The sequence below is a fragment of the Protopterus annectens genome, chromosome 4.part1 (genome assembly GCF_019279795.1).
Source record: "Protopterus annectens isolate FY-2018-M chromosome 4.part1, PAN1.0, whole genome shotgun sequence".
Taxonomy (NCBI): Eukaryota; Metazoa; Chordata; order Ceratodontiformes; family Protopteridae; genus Protopterus; species Protopterus annectens.
Genome location: NC_056734.1, coordinates 94598808 through 94622241, shown reverse-complemented (window position 1 = coordinate 94622241; position 23434 = coordinate 94598808). Strand labels below are relative to the sequence as shown.

General features: G+C 37.8%; 1 protein-coding gene across 1 annotated transcript in view; it reads right to left on the bottom strand.

Moving 5' to 3' along the window:
• The window catches only part of LOC122801179 (zinc finger BED domain-containing protein 5-like), a 69093-nt gene extending 58801 nt beyond the window's left edge, over window positions 1-10292 (bottom strand). Inside the window, exon 1 of the mRNA XM_044070741.1 lies at window positions 10190-10292. Coding sequence (XP_043926676.1) covers window positions 10190-10292 — 103 coding nt within the window. The remainder of the gene's footprint in view (window positions 1-10189) is intronic.
• Window positions 10293-23434: the final 13142 nt, after the last annotated feature.

Sequence of the window (23434 nt, the reverse complement as noted above, 5' to 3'; positions counted from 1 at the left end):
ATCTTTACTGATCTTTTGCTGCTATTTGATCATAATGTATATGTCCATACATTAGTACTAGGCAAGTACTTTGAACAACCATACATAGTCTAGCCATGCACCCTAGAAAGAGCATTCAGCAAGTTTATCTCCCTTCTTGATAAGGACCGTGCTATTAACCCATGAAGTAAATTTATGTGAACCCATTTAATTATCAAGACTTAATTTGAATGAAGTTAAGGTGTTACACCATCTAACATGCAGGAGAAATTTGTTTGACAGGTAGAAAATCCATTAAGTAATGTATCCTGCCAAAAAGTCCTATTGACTTTACAGTGAAAGCTGAGAGTTTTGGAATGAATGGTTCCAACATTTCCAGTGTTTCTGAGGTGAAGATCTAGTAAAATAGAGTGTTTTAAATTTCAAAAGGCTAGACAAGAATCTCCACACAAAATCTGTGTGAGACAAAAAAAAATGTTAAATACTTTTTAATCTAGCTGGTGCCTCTACGGACCCTGGTAATTACCGCCCCATAAGCTTAACAAGTCTAGTCTGCAAAGCTATGGAGAGGATCATAATGGAGCTCATAAACAAAGATATAGGGGACTTGCAGACATTGGACCCGACCCAGTTTGGCTTCGTCAAGGGAAGATCATGCCTTTTGAACTTGGTTGACTTCTTCGAAACAGTCACCAAGGCCATTGATGAGGGAAAGGCAGTCCATACAGCCTACCTTGACCTTGGAAAGGCTTTCGACACAATACCCCACTCGGGTATTGTAGAAAAACTTACCAGCTTAAAAGTAAACCCATATGTCACAAGATGGGTTGCAAACTGGCTTAAGGACAGAACCCACAGGGTTAGAGTTGCTGGCGCTATGTCAGACTCCAAGCTGGTCACAAGTGGTGTCCCACAGGGCTCAGTCCTTGGCCCCCTATTGTTCGGCATCTACTTCTCAGAAGTACAGGCCAACATGGGAGGACTTTGGCTGACAAAATTTGCAGACGACTGCAAACTGGGCGCCATAGTGAAAAGTGCATCGGACACGGATATCCTTCAGAAGGGACTCACGGAAACAGATAGCTGGTGCCAGAGCCATGGCCTGAAGTTAAACGCCAAAAAATGTATAGTCATACCCTTTGGGAAAAACAAGGTAACCCCAAGCTACCATATAGGTGGCAATCCACTAAGCACAGAAGAGGTTATCAGGGACCTGGGGACCCAGGTTGACAGTGGCCTTTCTTTTGACACTCACATTGCTAAAGTGGTTAGAAAGACCTTCTACATTGCCCACCTGATCATGAAGGGATTCACATCCAGATCTAGTGAGGTCATTGTTCCCTGTACTCTTCACTTATCAGACCAATGATCGAGTACAATGCCCCATTCGGGATGTATCTCACCCGACATCTGCAGCAATTGGAGAGACCCCAAAAGTTCCTCACCAAAAGGATAAAGGGACTCCAAAATCTGTCATATGCTGCCAGATTGAAGAAACTCCAGCTCTATTCAGTCGCATACCGTCTGCTCAGAGATGACATGTGCCTGACATACAAGGCCATGTCCAACCCGGAATTAATGGACATGCTCCACCTCAAAAATCCAAATCCACCAAAACCACTAGAGCAAGCGACTTAAACCTTAGCACGGACATAAATAGGACATGCTGGAGGGATAGATTTATCACTCAGAGACTCCCTATGCTGTGGAATAAAATCCCGGTCCATGTGAGGCAGAGCACCTCGCTGGCTCTGTTCAAGAGAAATCTTGACCTGTGGATGGGAGATCGTAGGTTTACCCCGGGAATCATCTCTGTGTCACTGCTGGACAGAGGCACAACAAACTAATGGGCATAGTATTTTTTCATATAAGGGGTGGCGTAAGCCACAAAAATTTGGGCTAGGCTTATAAATGCCTTAGGGCAGATAGCCTAGTATAAACCAATGAACCTATGAACCTATGAACAAGTAAGGGAGGCCTACCCCTAGGATTATCTTAGCTAGTAAACATTGAAGTTTTTCAATGTGGTATATGCCTTTAGTAAGATACATGACAGTCAGAGCATTATATTAAATGATTGGCAAAACAAAGGAGAATACAGGAAACTATGATCTCTTTGGATCTTGATTATATCCATCCATTCATGCTTACATGTCATATCCAGCCACTATAACAACCCCATTGATAACTCCTCCACCTGCAGTATTTACTAAGCAGGTAGGGGATAGGAGTAGATTGCCAGGTCTTTCCACCATATCTTTCTCTCTGTCTCTCACACACACGCACACACACACACACACACACACACACACACACACACACACACACGCACACACACACACACACACACACACACACACACACACACACACACACACACACACACACACACACACACACACACACACACACACACACACACACACATATACACACACTGCATGCGCATGTAGGGACAGCTTATAAACATCAATCCACCTTTCGCATGTCTTTATAATGTGAGTGAAAACCAGACTACCTGGACAAAATCTTCTCAAACACAGAAAGGGCATGCAGACTACATATGGAAGGCCCATCAGCCAAGAATTGAACTAGAGAACCTGATTCTGTGAGGTGAAAATGCTACTCACTGCATAGCTGTGCCTGTTGAGGATATACCTTTGAAAATTAATTTGACAATGGAAAAAGATTTCCTTATTGTAGCTGATACTTGCTGACCAGAGGATGAGTCTATGTCACATTGTCGAAGTTTTACAACTTTGAACACTATATGGTTGAACCCATATATTCGAAGTTGTAAAACTTTGAAAACTTAAAATATATATCAATAAATAAATAAATAAATTACCTGGCTTGCCCCCCTGCTTACAACCGTCAGGTACATTTTTTATTATTTTTATTTTTATTTTTTAAGTTTTCGAAGTTTTACAACTTCAAACATTATGGGTTCAACCATATAGCATTCAAAGTTGTAAAAGTTTGACAGCGTGATATAGATCCCCAGAGGACAGTGTATTGGTGTGTTCAATTAAAGTGATAATCAGTAGAAATTCTTGTTTCCTCAAATGCAGCTGAAATATTTTGTTTGCATTAAATTGAAAACCATGGTCAGAAAACCATGTCCTGACTTTATATAATCTTCTTGAAAAATATTAGTCTGTGTTGTAATCAGTACCGGTACCCAGTTTGCAGTCAACTACAGACTTGGTCAATCACAGATCTTGGGCATGTATCTTCACATTAGAGAAGTAGATGGTAAAAAGAAAAGGATGGACACAGCACAGACTCTGAGGGACTTCAGTAGTGACAGATCTATTAGATTAGAACTCACCACCATATTTTACCATGTGTGTACAATCAGATATTCACTTTACAACCCACTGAATAATACAAAAGTTAATATAAACTGATGAATTAGTTAATTAATATTTATTTGTTTGTCTACTGTTTTATAACCGCATAGGTGGGCTGGTCTGTTGGTCATTTTTGGCCATGATCTCAGCTCAGAAGCAGGAGAAACATTAGATGAATAATGGAAAGTTAATATGCATACATGAAATCAAAAGACATAGACTGGAAAGACAGCGCAAAGGACAACTGAACAATATTTTAAAGCAGCTCTAAAATGTATGAGCATCTATACTAGCACAGGTTTATGATATTTATTTGCTTAAGTTGTTGCTCAATGTTAGACATAGTGGGCTTGATTGCTTGGGATTGTTTTATTCAGTGGATTGTAAAGTGCATCAAAGTAGATAGAATAGTTGTTACGAGACTTGCCTTGTTGTCTTGCTTGGTGATTTATGCCAATGTGGCTGTTGTGGGAACATGTGATCAGATCTGGATGGTTATCAATGAACAATTAAAAATCAACAAATTGCCTTAAGATTAGGAGATATATTAGCATTGCAAATAGAATAAACTATGGGAATAACATAAAAGTTATAACATTTATGTTGATTAACTTAATAAATAAAAATAGCAATGGAGAAGAGAGCTGTAATAAAATAAGTCTCTAAATCTCTCTTCTCAATGTTAATAAACATAAGAAGCTTTATATAGTTTCCCTCTACATACCATCAGGTAAAAATATTAGCTTATTAAAAGAAATTGTTTGCTGGATAATTACAAATATTACTACTGAAACCATTATCTTAGGCAATATTAACATTGACTGGTTATCTATCACATCTAACACCCCAACTACTTGTCTTAATGTATTTGGTTTCAAATAGCTGACCTCTTTCCTTTCTTGACTCAACAAAGTGAATCATAAAAATTCTATCCTTGACTGGATACTCATCCCTGACACCAGCAAGTATGCTATCTCAGTGGTGCTACCTGATTCCCTTTAGTGACCACCACCCTTTATTCACCAATAGAGAAATCACCCTCCCCTGTTAAAAAACATCAGTACAGAAATACCCAATATTTTTCTAATTTTCATCCTACTAAACTCAGTAATTGGCTAAAATCTGTCAACTGCTCTCTACTCAAAACCCTATCCCTAAACAAAGTTGTCAAAAAATTCAGCCTCTACCAGAAATAAAAGAGTAAAAAAATATCCATAACTTCTGGATGTCTCATGCTACAGGAATTCTCATTTAAAAATATAACAAACCATGGAAACAATGGCACAAAGATAAAACCCCTCAAACCTTACATCTATACAAGGAGTTGCACAACATCACCAAGAAGCAAATTTACCTAGACAAAAAGAAATATTACTCTGACCCACAAGATAGTCATAAAAAAACGTCCAAAGAAATTCTGGAGCTGAATTAACAAAATGTTTCAGTCTGCCTCACTTTCCTCACCAAACCCCTATCCAGACGTCTGCCCCTCAGAAACAGCTACCAAATTTAACACTTTTTTCATCAACATTATAGCCTGTCATACCTCCATCTCTCCCCCACCCATTTAATCTACCCCAAACCTCTACTACTTCGGAATTCCATGCCTTTACTTTCCCAACCTGTCTCGCATCATATGTTAAACACTTACTAAAGAAACTTAAACTATATTCTCTTTCTGCTGGTGATCTTCTGGCTGCGTACCTTAAGCTCACTGCAGACTCGGTAGCATACCTAGTCTATATTCTTATTAACAAATTTATTCAAAACTCCCAAGTTCCTGACCTCTGGAAAACATTCTTCATTATTCCCCTCCATAAAGGAGGTAACTCCTCTGAAAAATCTAACTTTAGGGCAATTGCCATCTTATCCCCCATCTAAGATACTGGAAAAGTGCATCCATGAGCAACTCCTTCAGTACCTCATGCAAAATGATCTCCTAACCCCAACACAGCATGGTTTCTGACCAGTCCGATCTCCTAACCCCAACACAGCATGGTTTCTGACCAGTCCGATCTCCTAACCCCAACACAGCATGGTTTCTGACCCATCCGATCACCTAACCCCAACACAGCATGGTTTCCTGACCAGTCCGATCTCCTAACCCCAACACAGCATGGTTTTTGACCAGTCCGATCTCCTAACCCCAACACAGCATGGTTTCTGACCAGTCCAATCTCCTAACCCCAACACAGCATGGTTTCTGACCAGTCCGATCTCCTAACCCCAACACAGCATGGTTTCTGACCAGTCCATTCTCCTAACCCCAACACAGCATGGTTTCTGACCAGTCCGATCTCCTGACCCCAACACAGCATGGTTTCTGACCAGTCCAATCTTCTAACTCCAACACAGCATGGTTTCTGACCAGTCCATAGTACTAACTAGTGTGGGTGTTTGCAAAGCCACTGATTTTGCAAAGAAAGAAATTTTACTGGGTCTTTCATTGCTCAGAAAGCAAGAGAAGGATTACATTGAAGCATCCAGTAGGCTACTGAGTAAAATGAGAATTGTGCTAATCTATCAAGATACAGTTGAATGATTTAAGGCCTTTGACTGGTAATGTATGTTTGAGTCCTTTCTGGTTGAGTATTATGATTTGATTTGTACATACCAAGGGGAAATGTATTGAATGATAGGCTTGATAAGGGAAGAATACAGTGGCAGGATGACTTCTATGGATCTTGAAGACATTTCCTTAGGAATTCATTGGGCAAGATAAAAATGTCCTGACTATGTTGGAAGCTTGATGATCGAATGAGAGAGAATTGGCTATGTAAGTACTCAGGTCTCTTATGACCATGTCTGGCTGAACAGGAATATCATTTAAAATGTGTGATGTGTAAGCAGCTTTTTATGAACTACTACTATGCTGTTCTTTTTTTTTTCATTTAGGTCGAGACCATTTTCAGTACACCATATATGTGCATATTCCAACACTTTCTGGAACTGTTTAGTATACGAATATGACAGGATAATAGTGTTTAGCTTGCAGTCATTAGCAAACTTGGTTAAGAACACTACGGGGGGATATTGGACTGGATGTCTAGAAAATAAATGCCAAACAGGAGAAGGCCCATTCACGATCCCTGTGATATCCCAGTAGTTACAGTTTTACATTCAGAGAGGGTACCAGTAACTTTCACAATCTGTCGGATAGACAATTTGCAATCCATTTGATAACATAGGGGTTTACATTTGCCTAATTTTTTAACAATAGCAGAATGAGGGATAGTGTCGAAAGCCTTGGCCAGATCAAGATAAGCAATGTGTAAATTAAGAAATTAATGAATTGCATGTTTAATGCTGCATTTTGTCATGTAGTTGTTCTTAACCAGAAAGTTATTATGATTTTTAGGTAGTAAATAATGGATCCCTGTCTGAACTCTGGCCATAAATGCTTATTTTATTATGTTACTTAAGAGAAATTATTTTTTTTTAATTTTTATGTCACGATATTTGAATTTATGAAAGTTATGAGTATGTCTCTGCAAAACCTGAATGCACACTCAGAACATTGGCAGAATTAATATTTTCCTCAGAAAATTTAACATAGCTATCATAAGGCAGTACTTGTGTGATGGACTCTTATTCATAGGTTCATAGGTTCATACTAGGCTATCTGCCCAAGGGCATTTATAAGCCTAGCCCATAGTTATGTGGCTTTCGCCACCCCTTTAGTTTGAATAAAACTATGCCTATTATTTTGCTGTGCCTCTGTCAAGCAGTGACACTGAAGTAATCCCTGGGGTATATCTGCGATCTCCCATCCATTGGTCAAGATTCCTCTTGAACAAGGCCAGCGAGGTGCTCTGCCTCACATGTACCGGGATTTTGTTCCACAGCATAGGGAGTCTCTGGGTGATGAATTTGTCCCTCCAGCACGTTCTATTAATAACCGTGTCAAGGTTTAAGTCTCACGCCCTTGTGGTTCTGAGGGATCTAGATTTTTGAGGTGAAGCATATTCATCAAATCTGGGTTTGACATGGCCTTATATGTCAGGCACAGGTCACCTCTGAGCAAGCGGTATGAGACTGAATAGAGCTGGAGTTCTTTCAGTCGGGCAGCATAAGACATATTTTTGAGACCCTTTATCCTTTTGGTGAGGAACTTTTGGGGCCTTTCCAGCTGCTGCAGGTGTCAGGTCAGATACATTCCGAATGGGGCATTGTACTCAATCATGGGTCTAATGAGTGATGAGTACAGGGGGACGATGACCTCCCTTGATCTAGATGTGAATCCCTTCATGATCAGGTGGGCAATGTAGAAGGTTTTCCTAACTACTTTAGCAACATGAGTGTCAAACGAAAGGCTACTGTCAACCTGGGTCCCCAGATCCCTGATGACTTCTTCTGTGCTCAGTGGATTGCCACCTATATTCATTCACTCCGCATGACATTGGCATAATAGTTACAGTCTTAACCTTGCTGATACAAGGTTCTAGTTTTGATTCTTGCCTCTGGTTGCTGATTAGGCTTGTAGTAGTCTGTAGGCTGGTAGCCTAGTATTTTTTCTATACTTCCTTTATTTTATTTAAAGCTGCTGGATAGATGGAAACTGTGAACCAAATCTATCGGCACCAAACAGAGCCAAGTAAAACAGATAAGGGACCACACGTGCTGTTCAAATCAAGGTGAGCATGGAACTGTGCAATAGTGCTTGTTAAAAACACAAATAAAAAATAATTGCAACCAGCTAAAACCATTTTGTTGGTTTTAGCTGTCTGCAGTTATTTTTTTATTTTTGCTTTTAAGAAGGACTAATGTGCAGTTCTGTGATCACCTTGATTTGAACAGCATGTGTGGTTGTATAGCTGGAGACTGTCCCAACACTCAAAAACTATAAGACAGAGATCCCATTCTGGATGGGATGCAAGTCATTGCACTTTTTATGGCAAAAGATGATTTCACAGCTGTGCATAATATTCATAGCCACAGTACAAGATTAGCCTTTGAGATGGAAATGTGTAATGATAGTGTAACAGTTAAGGTCACTGGGACACAAAAATGTCTGCCATGTTTTCAACTTGGTCTAAAAGTATTGTAAAATTATGATGTATATATAATTACTACCCTAACTGTTTTACAGACATGAAACTTTCACTTGCTGGGCCCTAATCTATTCAGGACCAATCTTGTTTTAACATTTGATAGTGCAGGCTCTTTATTTGGTCTGAAATAAAATTAATTTTGAGTTAATATTAATCCAAATAAAAGTAATAATAGTAGTATAGCCTTTTGTTTTTTATGATGAACACAAATCTCTTTAGCAGATATAAAACCATTTACAATAAAATCACAAGAATCACCCCGACCTCCACTCCAAACTCCTTCCATGAATGCTAAGTGTTTTCCTGTTTGCCATCCTCATCTGAAGGGGTTAAGTCTGAGAGGTATCAGGTATCAGAGGTAAACAATTAAAAAAATTAAATGATATGTGATCAAATATTTAAAAAGTGGAACATTTTTATCACACGTTCATTGGTTATTAAGCAAAAGACTGTTTATTGTTGGTTTTACTGCATATATAGTTTATATTGACGGGTTTGGATATATTTTGTCACTGTTGTGATTTATTGCTGTTTATCAAATGTTCTATGTAATGGAAATCAATAAAAATATTTTTAAAATAACGAATGTATGAGTAGCCCCTGAATCAGAAAAGAAATGCAGCATATGGTTTGCTTGCATACATATCAGATGTCCAATTTCTCAGTAGTTAAAGCTGCTGAAAGTTGACAATAAAAAATGAAATCATTATTACATTAAAAAGCTTTGCCCATGAGTTAGTTAGCTTTAAACAGGTGTCTATTTTAATCTTCTTACACTTGCCATAGTTGTTCAGGCATTAAAAAATAAAATGTATAAACATTTATTTCCTAAGTAAATATTAAACAAACAGTAAAAGAAATACAGAGCAGTCAACCATTTTCTGTTTGAGATAAAGCCTCCTATTTCAATGACAGGGGGTGGGGTTACCCTATATACCCTCACCATGACATGCATATTACCAACTCCAAGGTTGCTGCAGGTCTGAGAGAAAAAAAATAAAATATTTTCTGTAGAAACTCTGGCATCTATGGAATATATACTGCTGGGACTAATAGATCATCAGGGAGTATCCCATCTCCAAAGATTGTTGTCAATGTAGGTGTCTCAGCAAAGACAGTGTTGAGATACTGGGTACAATTAGATAGGTAAGCAGTTCTCTGTTTAATCTTGCATTGGGAGCTGCAGCAACCTATTTTACTAAAGTTTATTTATTTGTTTATTCAGTTTTAATTATTTAGATACCTAAATTGTAGGCACCTCACATAAAAAAGAACAAGGCATAAGCAGTCAGACAATAAGTAAAAGAGACTGAATATACTGAATTAATTTCTTCAAATACAGTATAAATTAAAACAGTCCAATCAAGAGTTTAGCCATCTCAAGTTTGCTGATATGTGCCTATAAAGGTTTAAGCAAAGTGTCTTAAAAATGAAATTTTAGGGACCCCCAGAAGGAATACTTAAAAAGAACTCATGTGAATCAGGGAAGGTAGTTGATTCCACACTTGATGTAATTGGAGATGACAGCTAATTCCACAGGATTGGGGCAAGATAGGCAAAAGAAGCTCTGTCTGATGTCTGTACTCTGACGCATGAAGAGCTAGCAGCTACTGTCCTTTTCCTCTGAGCTGTCTAGTATCAGCTCCTTAAGGTAGGCAGGATTCAGCAGTACTTAGTTTGTATGACTCAGCTTTGCATTCTGTTCATTTTTTTATCTTACTTTTGGATCCTAGTGATGCTGTACCTTTCTGTATTTCATACGTCGAGTGTAGCTGTGGGTGAAGTAACTGGGAGCAGACAACTCACATTGTGTGGTGAAAGCAGTGAAGTCATTCAGGGGTGGTGTTAGCTTTGGTAATCCTATTTCTGCATTAGGCCTTCGTCTGTCACTATGTTTGCCAGCAGACATTGTGCGATCCCATTACACCAAATTCAGGATGGGTACACCCTTCTGCATTCTTTTGATACTTGTCCATAGTGTAACCACTCTTTGGGTTGGCTCGCACTCCTGAGACCTTATACAATGGGACTTAGCCAACTCCCTCCCACCTACTACCCAGATGGGAGAGCTGCTTTTGGCTACTCCCCCCTTCTCTCCCTAGCTTGTTTCTTGGGTGCTCAGACTACTCATTAAGCTCACATCACTGGGACCCAAGTTGAGGCTTTTTCCATCTTTACCGCGAAACTGACATAGCTCCCCATTTCTGTTCATGATTTTTATAAAGTAGTATAATTCCTGAGAACTTTGAACTTAGCTAAAGTGTGGTGTTCAGAGTCATCTGAAATGCAGACTGTACCTTCTGAGCTAGCTTTCAAACAGCTTCAGTTTTGCAGTGTATTCTGCAAATTTTGTTGCTGGTCCACCTTGGGTCACCCACAAAAAGATGCCACTAGCCTTGTGGGACTAACCCGGTCAACAAATGAGAAATAAGTAAATAAATAAATTAAAAATAAGTATATAAATAAAATACAATTCGGCTATGAACTTGTACTCCCTAGTGAGTAATACAGTCATTTACTCTTAATTTGAGGTTGAAGCAGTAGCAAGTTAGCAGTATGCATAGTAAAATGGCAAGCATGCTTTGGAATTATCTGCTTTGTCTAATTTTAATTTGTTTGTTAGTTATACTGTTGGAGTGTTCAGAGTTATTACTGTGCAAGAGAATAAATATTAAATCATGATTTACAGTACAAGCTACAAAAGAAAACTCAGACTGGAAAAGTCCTCTAATTTATTGTACAGCTGTGTTGTACTTGGACAGAGAAAGACAGTACGCTTTCCAAATCAATTGTTCCTTTTTTTGATTTTATCCTCTGAGGTTTTTCATACCGCAACCATTAATTCTTTATATCAGTCAATATATCAACAACAATGTATTTAAAGTTTTTTGACACAAATCTTGCTACTGTATTGTTTGTACTAAACTAGTGCCTTGGTCATGAATTGTGGCAAAGCCAACCACTGATCTCTCACAAGATAATGAAATGTCTGTTAAAATATGCTGATCTGTTATTTTTGTTTCTGTTACTGAAAGACTTCAGGACAGAGGTAAATTTTTCTACAGGTCCTTTAGTTTTCACTGCCAAAATTTCATCAGCTTTCTGTTGGAAAGACAGAGTGGCGGTGTATGAAGCTTTTGTTAACAGTTCTTTATTTGTATTGTTTCCACTGTTAGAATAAATCATTATCTGCTTCTGTGAGACAGAATATTGTGAAACAATCATGTCAAGGATATGAAAAAGCACTTAATGATTTTCTGTGACCTATGAAGACCTGCTAAAACAATCCAATTTAATGTTAGTAAGCATTAAAGGAACCCACGCATGCCTGAGTGTTTCATGAAAAAGCCATTTAGTATAATTACTAGCACTGTGTGGCAGTAATTGGTCATTTGCATTCATATGCAAATGTGATTATTCAACAGAGGCCCTAATCTGTTAGATGAGGTAGAGCACCTATAAATATCAGACTGGGAATGATAATTCTGAATGAGTCACGGATCTAACATATGTTTTGTTAAATGATAATATCCAGCTGTGACTATATGCATTCTCCACTCTAATGAATCCATGATTTGCAATACAATGGTGTAATTTCTTATGAAAGAAACATTTTTAGTGTACTAATTTTCCATTTTCTGAGGACTGTTACTAAGATCAGTACATTCTTTTGATTGCAGTAATCATACTAAAGAGTATTGGTAAATACCAAATTTAGTAAACAGGTTAACCTTTTTCATCTTCATTGTCATCATCAGCAGCAGCATTCTTGATTTAGAAAGCTGTTCAACTACCACCCTTGAACCCTAATGTACAGAACCATACTGAACTACTGGGAGTTGGCAAGGGAAAGCATCAGAAATCGGAAGTGAGTTAAAATGAGATGGAGAGAAATAATGCATTATGCTCTTCTGTTATAACGATTATTTAAATGATATATATACCTACACGTTACCCTTGTCCCTTGCATGTAAACTCAAAATACATACACACAGTTATTGCCCAACACTCTATCCCATGGGCCTTGAACTCATAAATTCCTACTAGTTTCAGCACCAAAACAGCAGAAATATACATTATTCTGACTGCAGGACACAAAACATAGACCCTTTATAATAGGTTTGCCTACAGTAGAAGGGCACACTCTGTAAGAAGCTTTAGAGTTAGTTATATTCATATGCAGCTGTAGCCAGATATGTTTTGATTATTTAAATTTGCATATATTAATGTTTGTCTTACATATATGGCAAACCAATTATGTTCCAATTTAAGTACCAAATGAGAATTTACTTTTAAGGCAAGGGAACTCTGCTAAAATAGGCAATGGGTCTCACAGTAGAGACAATTACTTTACTTTCATTTTTCTTTTATCTTTAACATTCTTTTAGGAACTTTTATTTATTTACTTTATTTATTTGCATAGACAAAAAACTGTAGTAAGCATAAAGACTTTTCATAATATCTTGCATACAGAGTAAAAGTGAATGTTTGTCTTTTCAGCTTTTCCCGGTTAGGGGTCACCACAGCAGAATTCCAGTCCACTAATGATTGGCAGTAGATTTTTATGGTGCCGAGTTGCCAGCCCAATGCCCAACCTTCAGCAAAGGCACGCCTATTCACGCATGTCTTTCGGAGGCCAATCGACCGCCGGGAGGACATCCAGACTCCACACAGAAGGCACTCCAGCCAAGAATCGAACAGGAGAATGGGAAATTGATAACAATTAGAAGAGCACACTAATAAACAAATTCTTTATACTTGGATAAAAAAATAGCTGGAAATTCTTTGTCCAAACTGTGGTTTCTGGTCAGTTAAACAAATTTTACCTTCTTCTTTTAGAGGGTAGGAGTTGATTTCTCCTTATTTCCAAGATGCAGTAACCCAGTGTTTGATTATATTCAGAACCAGGTTGCAGGAGACACAGCGGATAGCTTTGTCACCACACAGCAGGAGAATTTCCCAGTTTCATTCTCAGTTGGGTGACTTCCATGTGGAGTCTGCATGTCCTTTCTGTGTTTGCGTGTGTTTCCTGTGGGTGCTTCAGTTTCCTCCCACATTCCAAAGACATGCAGTAGGTGGATTGATCACTCTAAATTGATGATAGGTGTGAGTGTGAGTGTGTGGTATGGAAGAACTAATGTGGCAGGGCTAGCCATCTGGTGGTATAATCCTTGGCTCTAGATTATTGTCATTTATGAAGTGAGACGCTGACCCCATGAGTGAAGAAAAAAGGGTTGTGGATGGATGGATTTGCATTTCTTTGTTGGAATAGTTCAATATGACAGAACTCATTTCACTGGAGTCCCAGAAATGAAAGCTCCAAATACAAAAGTAAAATAGTTTACAATATAATTTTAGTTTATACTACAAAGGAAAATGCTGCATTTTATAACTGTAGCTCACAATGCAAACTTACATCAAACAGAAACATAGAATGCAAAATAGAAGAGAGTACTTGAATTCTGTGTATAGAAAACCGCACTAATTAGAAATATACACTGGAACTGGAGACTGAGTAGGTACAGCTCAGGTTGGTTTATCGTAATAGGCTTTTACACATTTATACAACAAACATAGCTATAGTTCAACAGAAACATAGTTTATAAAGTATCCCATGGTACAGGCATTCACAACAGTAGATTTGTATGAATACTGCATTACATCCTAAATTGCATCATCATATTATGCATGAAAGTAATGTAACTTTGAAAATCCCACCTATCAAGAAGATGACTTGTACGTGGTCATTTCACATTACTGTAAAATTATTGAGGGGTATAGTTGGTTGACTCTTCTCCCACTAAGTTATATTTTATAGTAATATGATAGTACTTGGTAGCAAGGATTTTCAAAAGGGTTCTTTCCATATGTAAGCAATACTTTTTATTTAACTCCAGATTGTCAGTGGGCTTATTGACTAACCATTCAGTTTCCCATGGCACATTTTCTGAATTTCGTGTTTCAGTGGTAATTTCATATTTATTATGCTAGTGGCTACAGGACCACTTATTTTTTTTTTTTTTTTTGCTTTATTTTACCCCACTCCTTAATTCTGCTCAGAGGAGCAAGTATATGGCCTATAAATAAGACTTATCAGTTGTAGGCATATGTGCTCCCTGCCTTTTCACCCTGAAAGGTTTTCTGCTTGTGATGCTACTCTGAGGACACACACCTGGGAACCTGATTCCTAGCCACTGCTAAGTGTAACTCCCAAAGTGTGAACTCCCCAAACCCGCCCCTCACAGAAGGTGAACAGGCTATCTGCAACATACCCCTTCCTCCCCTCACTGCCTTTTTGATAGCCCAAGCCACTAAATGACCTTAGATCACAAGTAGTACAGATAGATGCTCTGTCTTTGAGTCAGCCTGGTATATCACCTTTCATTGTGATAGCTAACATCTGCTACATGCTCTGTACATTTATAACATATAAAATCATTACAAGATCTCATCTTAAGTTAACATGTTAGCATCCATTTCCTTTGTCCTCCAGTACACTTTCATGGTGCTATTGTCATTATTTGTAATAATTTTGTTTTGTCAGTGGGATTGGTAGGCTGATCCAGAAAAGACTCATTTCATCTATGACTTAGATATATGTGTGTGTGTGTGTGTGTGTCTGTGTATATATATATATATATATATATATATATGTGTGTGTGTGTGTGTGTGTGTGTGTGTGTGTATTTATATATATTGCTACAAATGCAGCCGATGGAGGTGTGGCATAGGGGAAGTGGTTATTAACTGGTGAGCAGACAGAACAACATCACTATACATGCATTAATATCATCAACCAGTGTACAGTTTATCAATGATAGAGTTTATATAGACTGTTTTCTCCAAGTAGGCACTTGCACTACTATGCAAAACTGTATGATGAATGCAGTCATAGAAGGTGGTTGCTGACCTGTAAGGGAATACCATCATCTGCAAGCAGTAGACATTCAGATTTCAAATAAGATAAGTTAGAATCCACCTTGATGTAGGCCATAGAGAGTGTCTTTAGGTATTCATAGCAAGGGTTTGTCCTTACAAGCCAGGACCAAGCTATGAATACTAGGCCAAGACCTATCAACAGTAACTATTGAAGAAGGACTATGGGACAAAGGAACATAACATGTGCACTCAGGTAACTTCCTCTTGTATTTACAGTGCTATCAGATAATTTTATAAAACTGCCCTTATTAAATGAGTTTGCTAGTTGAAGTGCTTAGTCAGAAAACATTCTGTCTCTTGGAGTCACACTGGTTTCAAGTACAGCAGCATAAACATTCTGACGTCTGAATTGGAGAACAGATAAGGAGAAACCTGAAAAAGTCTTCAGAATTTTTCATGACAATGCAGAAATATTTTTCTAGAAAATACTGTTTAGTTTGGAAAACCAAGAACATTCCAAGGCAATGATGCCTGGACTATCTTAAGCATGAAGCTGCCATACATGAAATATTTGAGAGTATGCCCCACTTTGGCAGTACATTGCTGAGGACAGGTAGACTTAGATGTTATATCTATCTATCTATCTATCTATCTATCTATCTATCTATCTATCTATCTAGCTATATCTATTTTGTTTGGCTAGGTGGTTCAACTGAGCAGAGCCAGGTCACAGAGGAGACCTGTGGAAAAAGGCTCCCATGCATATTCAATTTACTACCCAAAATACCATAGTATAAATATACTTTTTTTAATTTCTCCAAGTCTTTTGGGTTTCTAATACTATGTTGGGAATGGACCCCTTTTTAAGTCAAAGTATGATTAAAGTTCATGAAATTAGTATTGTTTTAATTTTTGATGTTAGCTAGACATGCTATTCGCAGCACCCACAGTGTGTCCAGTGATGACTCCTTCCGCAATTCATATGGAGTTACATGTATCAGTAACACATCTAAATGTGATTGTAAATTCTTTTTTTATAAGACTCGTTGTTCCTACTACTACTGGAACTGTCTGTGTATCTTTCTTCCATATTGCCCTTGCTTCTGCCTGCAAATCTTGGTATTTTATGACTTTGTGTCTCTCTGTAAGAAACTGTAGCCACTGGGTGTAGCAATGTCAGTGATCAATGCTACCTTCTGTCTTCATTTCATGGACTACTATAACTGGTTTTCTCACATCTATTTTTCGAACTTTTGGTAATGGATGATCCCATGTGATATAAACTCCATCATTTTCTATGACACTTTGTGGCTCATGTTTACAGTGTTTTTTAGCTACTTCAGTATTATAATGTTTGCACAATTCCCAGTGCAGCATTCTTGCCACATTATTATACCTTTCAGTATACAGTCCTTCTGCCATTATTACATCACAACCAGCAACAAGATGTGTGACTGTTTCCAATTCTGTTTTACAAAACCTACAGTTGTCTGTTTCTCCCACATGTTCAGTGGATATGTAGTCCACTATCTTGGGCCGCCAACATTAACTTTTTGTCTTTTGGTTTAAATTCACCTCTCCTTAGCCATTCCTGCATTTGATCTTGATCAACATAAGGTTGTTCCAAAATTTGTTTATACTTGCAACTATAGTTATGCATTTTCTACATTCCTTGCCTTTTCATCTGGTCCTTCACCTTATATTCTTTCTTTTGTTTTTTGGCACATTCAGTTGCTGCCTGATTTTTATCTACTTCTAGTTTGGTTTCCATTCCTGCTTGACGCTCATATGCTTCTGCTAAACTAAGTGGGGAAGTCATTCTAGACTTATTTTCCTAATGTTTCAAAACTTTCACTACATTTGAGTCTTGTGAGGTCAGCAGATATGTATACAGTCCCATGACTGGAGATCTATACAGGTAATTAATTTCGAGGAGGCCCATACCGCCTTCAGAACTGGGAATATATAATCTTGGTATGCACTGATTTTTATAAATCATTTGTTGAGCATGAAGCATCCTTCTTGTTTTCCTGTCCAATCTATCCAACACCTTTTGAGGCCAGTCAGTCACTCCAAAACTGTAAGTTAGGACAGGAAGAGCAAATTGGTTTATAGCTTGGACTTTGTTCATAGATGTCAACACTGTTTTCAGTATTAATTTTAGTCTTCTAATATTCCTTACTAAGTTTTATTCACATTTGTTTACATTTTATTGTTGATCCTTCATTAATTCCCAAATGTTTATACACTTCCTCCTGCTCAAGTTCTTTTATATCACATTCCTGTCCCAAACTGATGTTTTCTTGGTGCTGCAGATTTCCTGCTTTTAAGGTTGCTTTTGCACATTTATCAAGAATAAATGGCATTCTTATATCATCTGAAAAAGTTTTGACCACTTGCAGTTGTGCTTTCAGTTCCTCATCTTTTGAACTATAAAGTTTTAAATCATCTACAAAAAGAAGATGAGAAGTCTTTGCACTTTGGTGTTTTATGGGCGCCAAATTGTAGCCATGACCTAATCTGTTAAGTAGACAGCTTAATGGGCTAAGGGCAAGACAAAAGAGTAAGGGTGGCAGGCAGCCACCCTGGAATATTCCCCTTTGACTTTTTATCCGTGGAATAATAACTTGTCCTTTATCATGGCTTAACTGTAATGTGGTTTGTCACTGTTTCATGGCCACTGTAATGTAATCAATGAGTGTACAGAGTATCTTACACATTTTAAGTACTCTTTTATCCATGAATGTGGGATACTGTTAAATGCTTTTTTGTAGTCTGTCCATGCCATACCTAGATTCTTCCCCTTTTTACAGTTCTCCATTATTATTTTAACAGCAAATGATCCTTTGTTTCATATGACTTTCTTTTATTACCCTTTTGTTCTATTGCCATGATCGAGTTTTCTTCTAAATGGCTGTAAAGTCTGTTACCATCAATTTCAGTGTATAGTTTATAAGTCATCAGAAGGCAAGGTACTGGTCTATAATTTTTAGGATAGCTTGTAGGTTTACTCTTAAGTAGGAGTATTGTTTTTCCTGTTGCTAACCAGGCTAGTGTCCGTTTGGGATGCTCATATAAATAGTTCTTACTCATGGCTAAGTCTTCATGTAAAGATTTAATACTTTTAGCCAGAAGTTAGGTACTGCATCTGGGCCTGGGGGTTTCTATTTAGGAGCTTTTCTTAACTTTGTTTCAATCTCTCTGGCTGTTACTTCATCCCATTTCATATCCTGTACATTTCAACTTCTTATTCTTTCTTTTTCTTCTTCTATCCATTTAGCATCATTGTTATGTTCCACAGGATCTTCAAAGATATTTTTCTAAAATGTATCTAGTTTTTCTTTTTTTGGTGGTGTTTCAATTCCTTTTGCCTTGTTTCCCAGTTGTCTATAAAACTTTTTTTTGGGTCATCAATAAATTGCTTACTTTGTACTTTTCCTTTATATTTATCTGCATATCTTCTAAGTTTTTCTGCCCGTGCTGATATTTTTAGTTTATTATTTGCGATAGTGCACAATAGATCCTGATCTGTTCTGATGCTGTGCATTGCTTTTATCACGTCTATCTTTCTAAGTATTTTTGTTGATCTGTTTCCTCTTCTATACTCTTCTAACAGTGACACTTCTTAATTGCTTTATAGTTTTCTCTATTTGAAACTTCCATGATGGTATTCGATTTTGCGTTTATATCACGTTATCGAAAGATGAAAATAGCGAATGCTATTTCATCGGCCCCAGAGCATCTGAACATGAAAATATTGAACATTCAGAAGAGCAAATTTTTTCCCATGGAAAAAATTTGCTGCTCCGAAACACATACACACAACACAAACACATCAAGCAAACAGCAACCACACACATACACTTAAATTCCTACATCTAACGCTACACTAAACTAAAGATACACTACTATCTATCCACTTACCCTAACCCAAACCCTAACCCTAAGGTCCGTCACTATCGCACACTCACCTAACCCATGCCCTAACCCTAGCTCACTTAAACCAGCCCTAACCCTAAAGTTTGTCACTATCGCACACACGCCTAACCCGCACGCTAACCCTAACTCACTTAACCCGTCCCTAACCCTAACATACAAACAATCACACACTTACCTGAACCCAACCCGTAACTTTCCACCACAGCGCTAAGAATAGCGAAGCCACAGAAACGGCCAACCGAATTCTTTCCCGAGGAAATAATTTGCTGTTCTGCAGCTTCGCTATTCTTAGCATTCACTGAATAGTGTTCAATATCAGAACATTCAGAGTTTTAATACCTCAATGTTCTGATATAGACCCTTCGATTTCTCCCCTTCCTTTCCCTTACTACCCCATGATTTTGTGGTAAGACTTATCTGTTATCAATGTAGCTGCACAGTAACATATCCTGTTTACTTCTGTAATATCACATAAATCTCTATGGGAAGCCCTAATTACTGTGTTCATTTGTTTTATCAAACTTCTAACTTTTTGGATTTTATTGACTTTCTGTAGTCTATTTCTTTCATTGATCTTAATTATTTCTGTCTGTTTATATTAAGTCAAGCAACTCTTCTCTTAGCTCATTTTCTTCTAAACTGAGGGCACATTATTTGTTCTCCATTTCCTGTGGGCATTCTATAGAAAGTTCCACAGCATCTTCCTGTGCCACATTCTCTTCAGTTTCATCCTATGTCATCCATTGCTCTTTCATGTGGAAGCTCACTCGCCTATCAGTCCACAAGATTAACTGCATCAGAGTTGACACAGTTTCCTGTTCCTTCTCCTGCTGTGCAACTCCAACTAAATGTTTGTACTGGTTTCCTGTGAAAGGCTCTAAAGTATCTTCATATGGCAACCAATCAGGTGTTTCCACTCCACTGGTTTCTCCTTAATTTGGGGATCCATTGGGAATCCTTCACTTCACAGGTAATCTATAACCTCAGTTTCTATTTCTTTAACTTCTCCTTTACTAATCCTGTTTTCTACTTTTCCTCTTTGTTTTCTTATTTTTATATTGTAAAATTTTCCATATCCAGATACCTTTAACTGTATTCTCTTCAAATATCTTTGGCGCTGCTCTTTTTGTATTGATTAGTTTTGCTTTCTCCTTTGCATAAATGTTGCACCATATTAAATCTCTTTTTCTTCCCCATGTCCATATTTCTTCTTCAGATGTTTCCTGCTCCTCCTGTTTTTCCTTACTTTGCGAACTCATTTCATCATGCTGTGATGTAACCCAGTGTTAGACTTTCTGCACTAAATCCTTCACTTTGCAAGTATTCCATAACTTCAACTTCTATTTTTTTTAACTTCTGCTTTAATAATCTTCTGTTCTACATTCCATCTTTGTGATCTTATTTTTTTATTGTGAATTTTTCCATATCTGGATGCCGTTGCCTGTATTTCTCTTCAAATATTTTTGAGGCTGCCTTTTTCTGTGTTGATTAATTTAGCTTTCGCCTTTGCATAAATATTGCACCATATCAGGTATCTGTTTCTTTCCCATGTCCATATTTCTTTTTTATACCTTTCAAAAATCTTTAGATTTTGTTCTTTATATTTTTGCACTTCCTCAGTCGCTTCTTTTCCAAGCAGTCAAGAGTTTCTTGGTCTATATCATGTTTTTTAATACTCTGTTGTATTAATGAACATAACTTTTTATTTGAAGCTTTTGATGATAGTTTTTCTTGTGGCAGTATTGTCTTTCCACTAATTTGTCTCTTAATCTTTTTGTATATCTTCTATCTGGAAATTCTGGGCTTCTTGCATAATAGTAACAATACATAATTTGTTTCTTATCCTCAGTAGTCCACTCTGTCACCTTTATTGCTCTTTTTTGGCATATCAGTTTTTGTGATTTTTGTGGACTACTACTTCCTTCTGCAACATAGAGGCCATCCTCCCCCTGAGCCTGGCCTAATCCCATTGTAGGAATGTTTCTGTGTCTTGGGGATTCAACACTGTCATTTTTCCAGTCCTGGCACCAATGCATCTACCAGGATTGGGCACTTTTTTATCCTGGGTTTTGTGCACCCAGCTATCTTTTTTATTTTTAACCTACTTCTGTCCATGATATGTACTATATAAAATACAATCTATATATCAGTATTGTCTTGGTGCGATTTTGTGAAAAATAGAGCCCACGTTGTGAAAGTACTCACCAAGACCTCAGGATAAATTCAGTTCCAGAAATACTACTCTCCTTTGCTTGCTGACTTAATCAACTCTCCATTCGGACCTCTATAGAGTTAGTGAAATGACCATATAGATAGAAATATTCAAGGAGTGCTATGGCAATGAGGAAAAAAAAAAGCAATTTCATGTGTCAGCAGTTAATAGACAATCAACAGTTAACTTCATAAACACAATATTTGCCCACTGACAAACTGTAGGTAGGTCTTTGGAGCATCGTCAATTACATATTATCTAATTATGAACACGGATTGTAACATCAAAATGAAAATTGTAGTCAGACATCTGTTTATTGTCTAACATAACCCTTCCTCCCAAGAAAGCTTAGTAGATTTCACAGTTTGAAGGGGTGAGTGATCCACAGTTGTAATAACCAAGTTTGGTGCAGGCTGGTACATAGTCAACAGTGTGCATTTTGTTTTGAGGATGTTTAGAAAGAGGCTCATGTAAGGCAGCCAGACACGAAGAAAGTGTTGCACTATTTATCTACTCTGACTTGTAACATCATACCAAAGCTGTAACCTGGTTGAAAAACTTGGATATTTACCTGCAGGTGCTATTGGTGTGACATGCTCAGTAGACCAAATGGCTATCAATTAAAATGCAGCAGCAAGGCTAGAACCACTGTCCTTCTTGTTATATTCATGAACTGATAGTGAATAATACTAAATACTAGAACTTTACTCACAGCAGCATTTTTTATTCTTTTTTTACTCCCTGTTGCCTGCTGACCATCCACTCTCCTTTGACTTGACCATACCCGTTATTCTTCTTGAATGAGGTGAGAAGAAATCATAAGAGGCCACACTATCCAAGCAGTGTCATTGTTTTTTCTTTTTTTAATTTTGGCTGTAACTCCTCCCCTGGCTGATGACATGCATGATCACAGAAGTGAGGGCCCCTGTGGATATATATGACCCCTGCACATCATAGCTGTCAATTTTCCCTGATTTTGTAGAATTTTTTTTATTTTGATTTTCTGGTAAGTAATCAAGCATTACAGTCAGTCAGTTGTTGGCGGTATCATCTTAAGGGTAAGAAAGTCGGGTTAGACATACATTTACAGAGGAAAATAAACACACGTGAAGGCAATCAATCTGGTTAAAAATGGAAGAGGGGAATAACCCTCGCTTCCTCCTTTATTATAAAGCACATGGTCATTTGACCTCTTTTGACCTCTCCACACCAACGACATCAGTGTAAGAGCACACATACGACCATTCACTCTCTTTATTATTATCAGCCAGCACCCCCACTTGCTCTTACGCTGTATACAAATACATTTTAAGAACATATTTTTGTATAACTTTTCCTTCGCATTCCAAATATGTAATACATGAACTTTTTAATCTTCGATTTCGTAGCAGGTTTAGTAAAGATATCTGCAGCCTTGTCCATTGTCAGGCAATATTCACTGCTTATTTTGTCATCATTAAGTGCTGACCTGACAAAATAATACTTAATGTCAACATGTTTGCATCTCTGTTGGCTTACTGGATTCTTCGACAAAGCGATTGCTCCTTGATTGTCCTTAAATATTGTTACTGGCACACACTTGCACTCTCCATCCATTCCACTCAACAGCTGCACAAGGTACAAACTCTCCTGTGTTGTTACTGTTAATGCCATGTCCTCTGCCTCACATGTAGGTAAAGTGACCGTTTGTTGCTTCTTTAATTTCCATAAAATAATAGGCCCGTCTCTATTGAGGCTAAAGCAATAACCTGTTGTGCTACATGTATCCATGAATTACCATATAGGTGGCAGTACACTAAACACAGAAAGTGTGATAAGAGACTTAGGGACACAGGTGGACAGTGGTCTCACCTTCGATAACCACATCGCCACAACAGTCAGGAAATCCTTCTATGTGGCACACCTCATCATGAAGGGCTTTTCATCCAGAAAAAAGGAGGTCATTGTCCCACTGTACTCATCCCTCATTAGACCCATTATAGAATACAACGCCCTATTTGGTATGTACCTCTCAAGACATC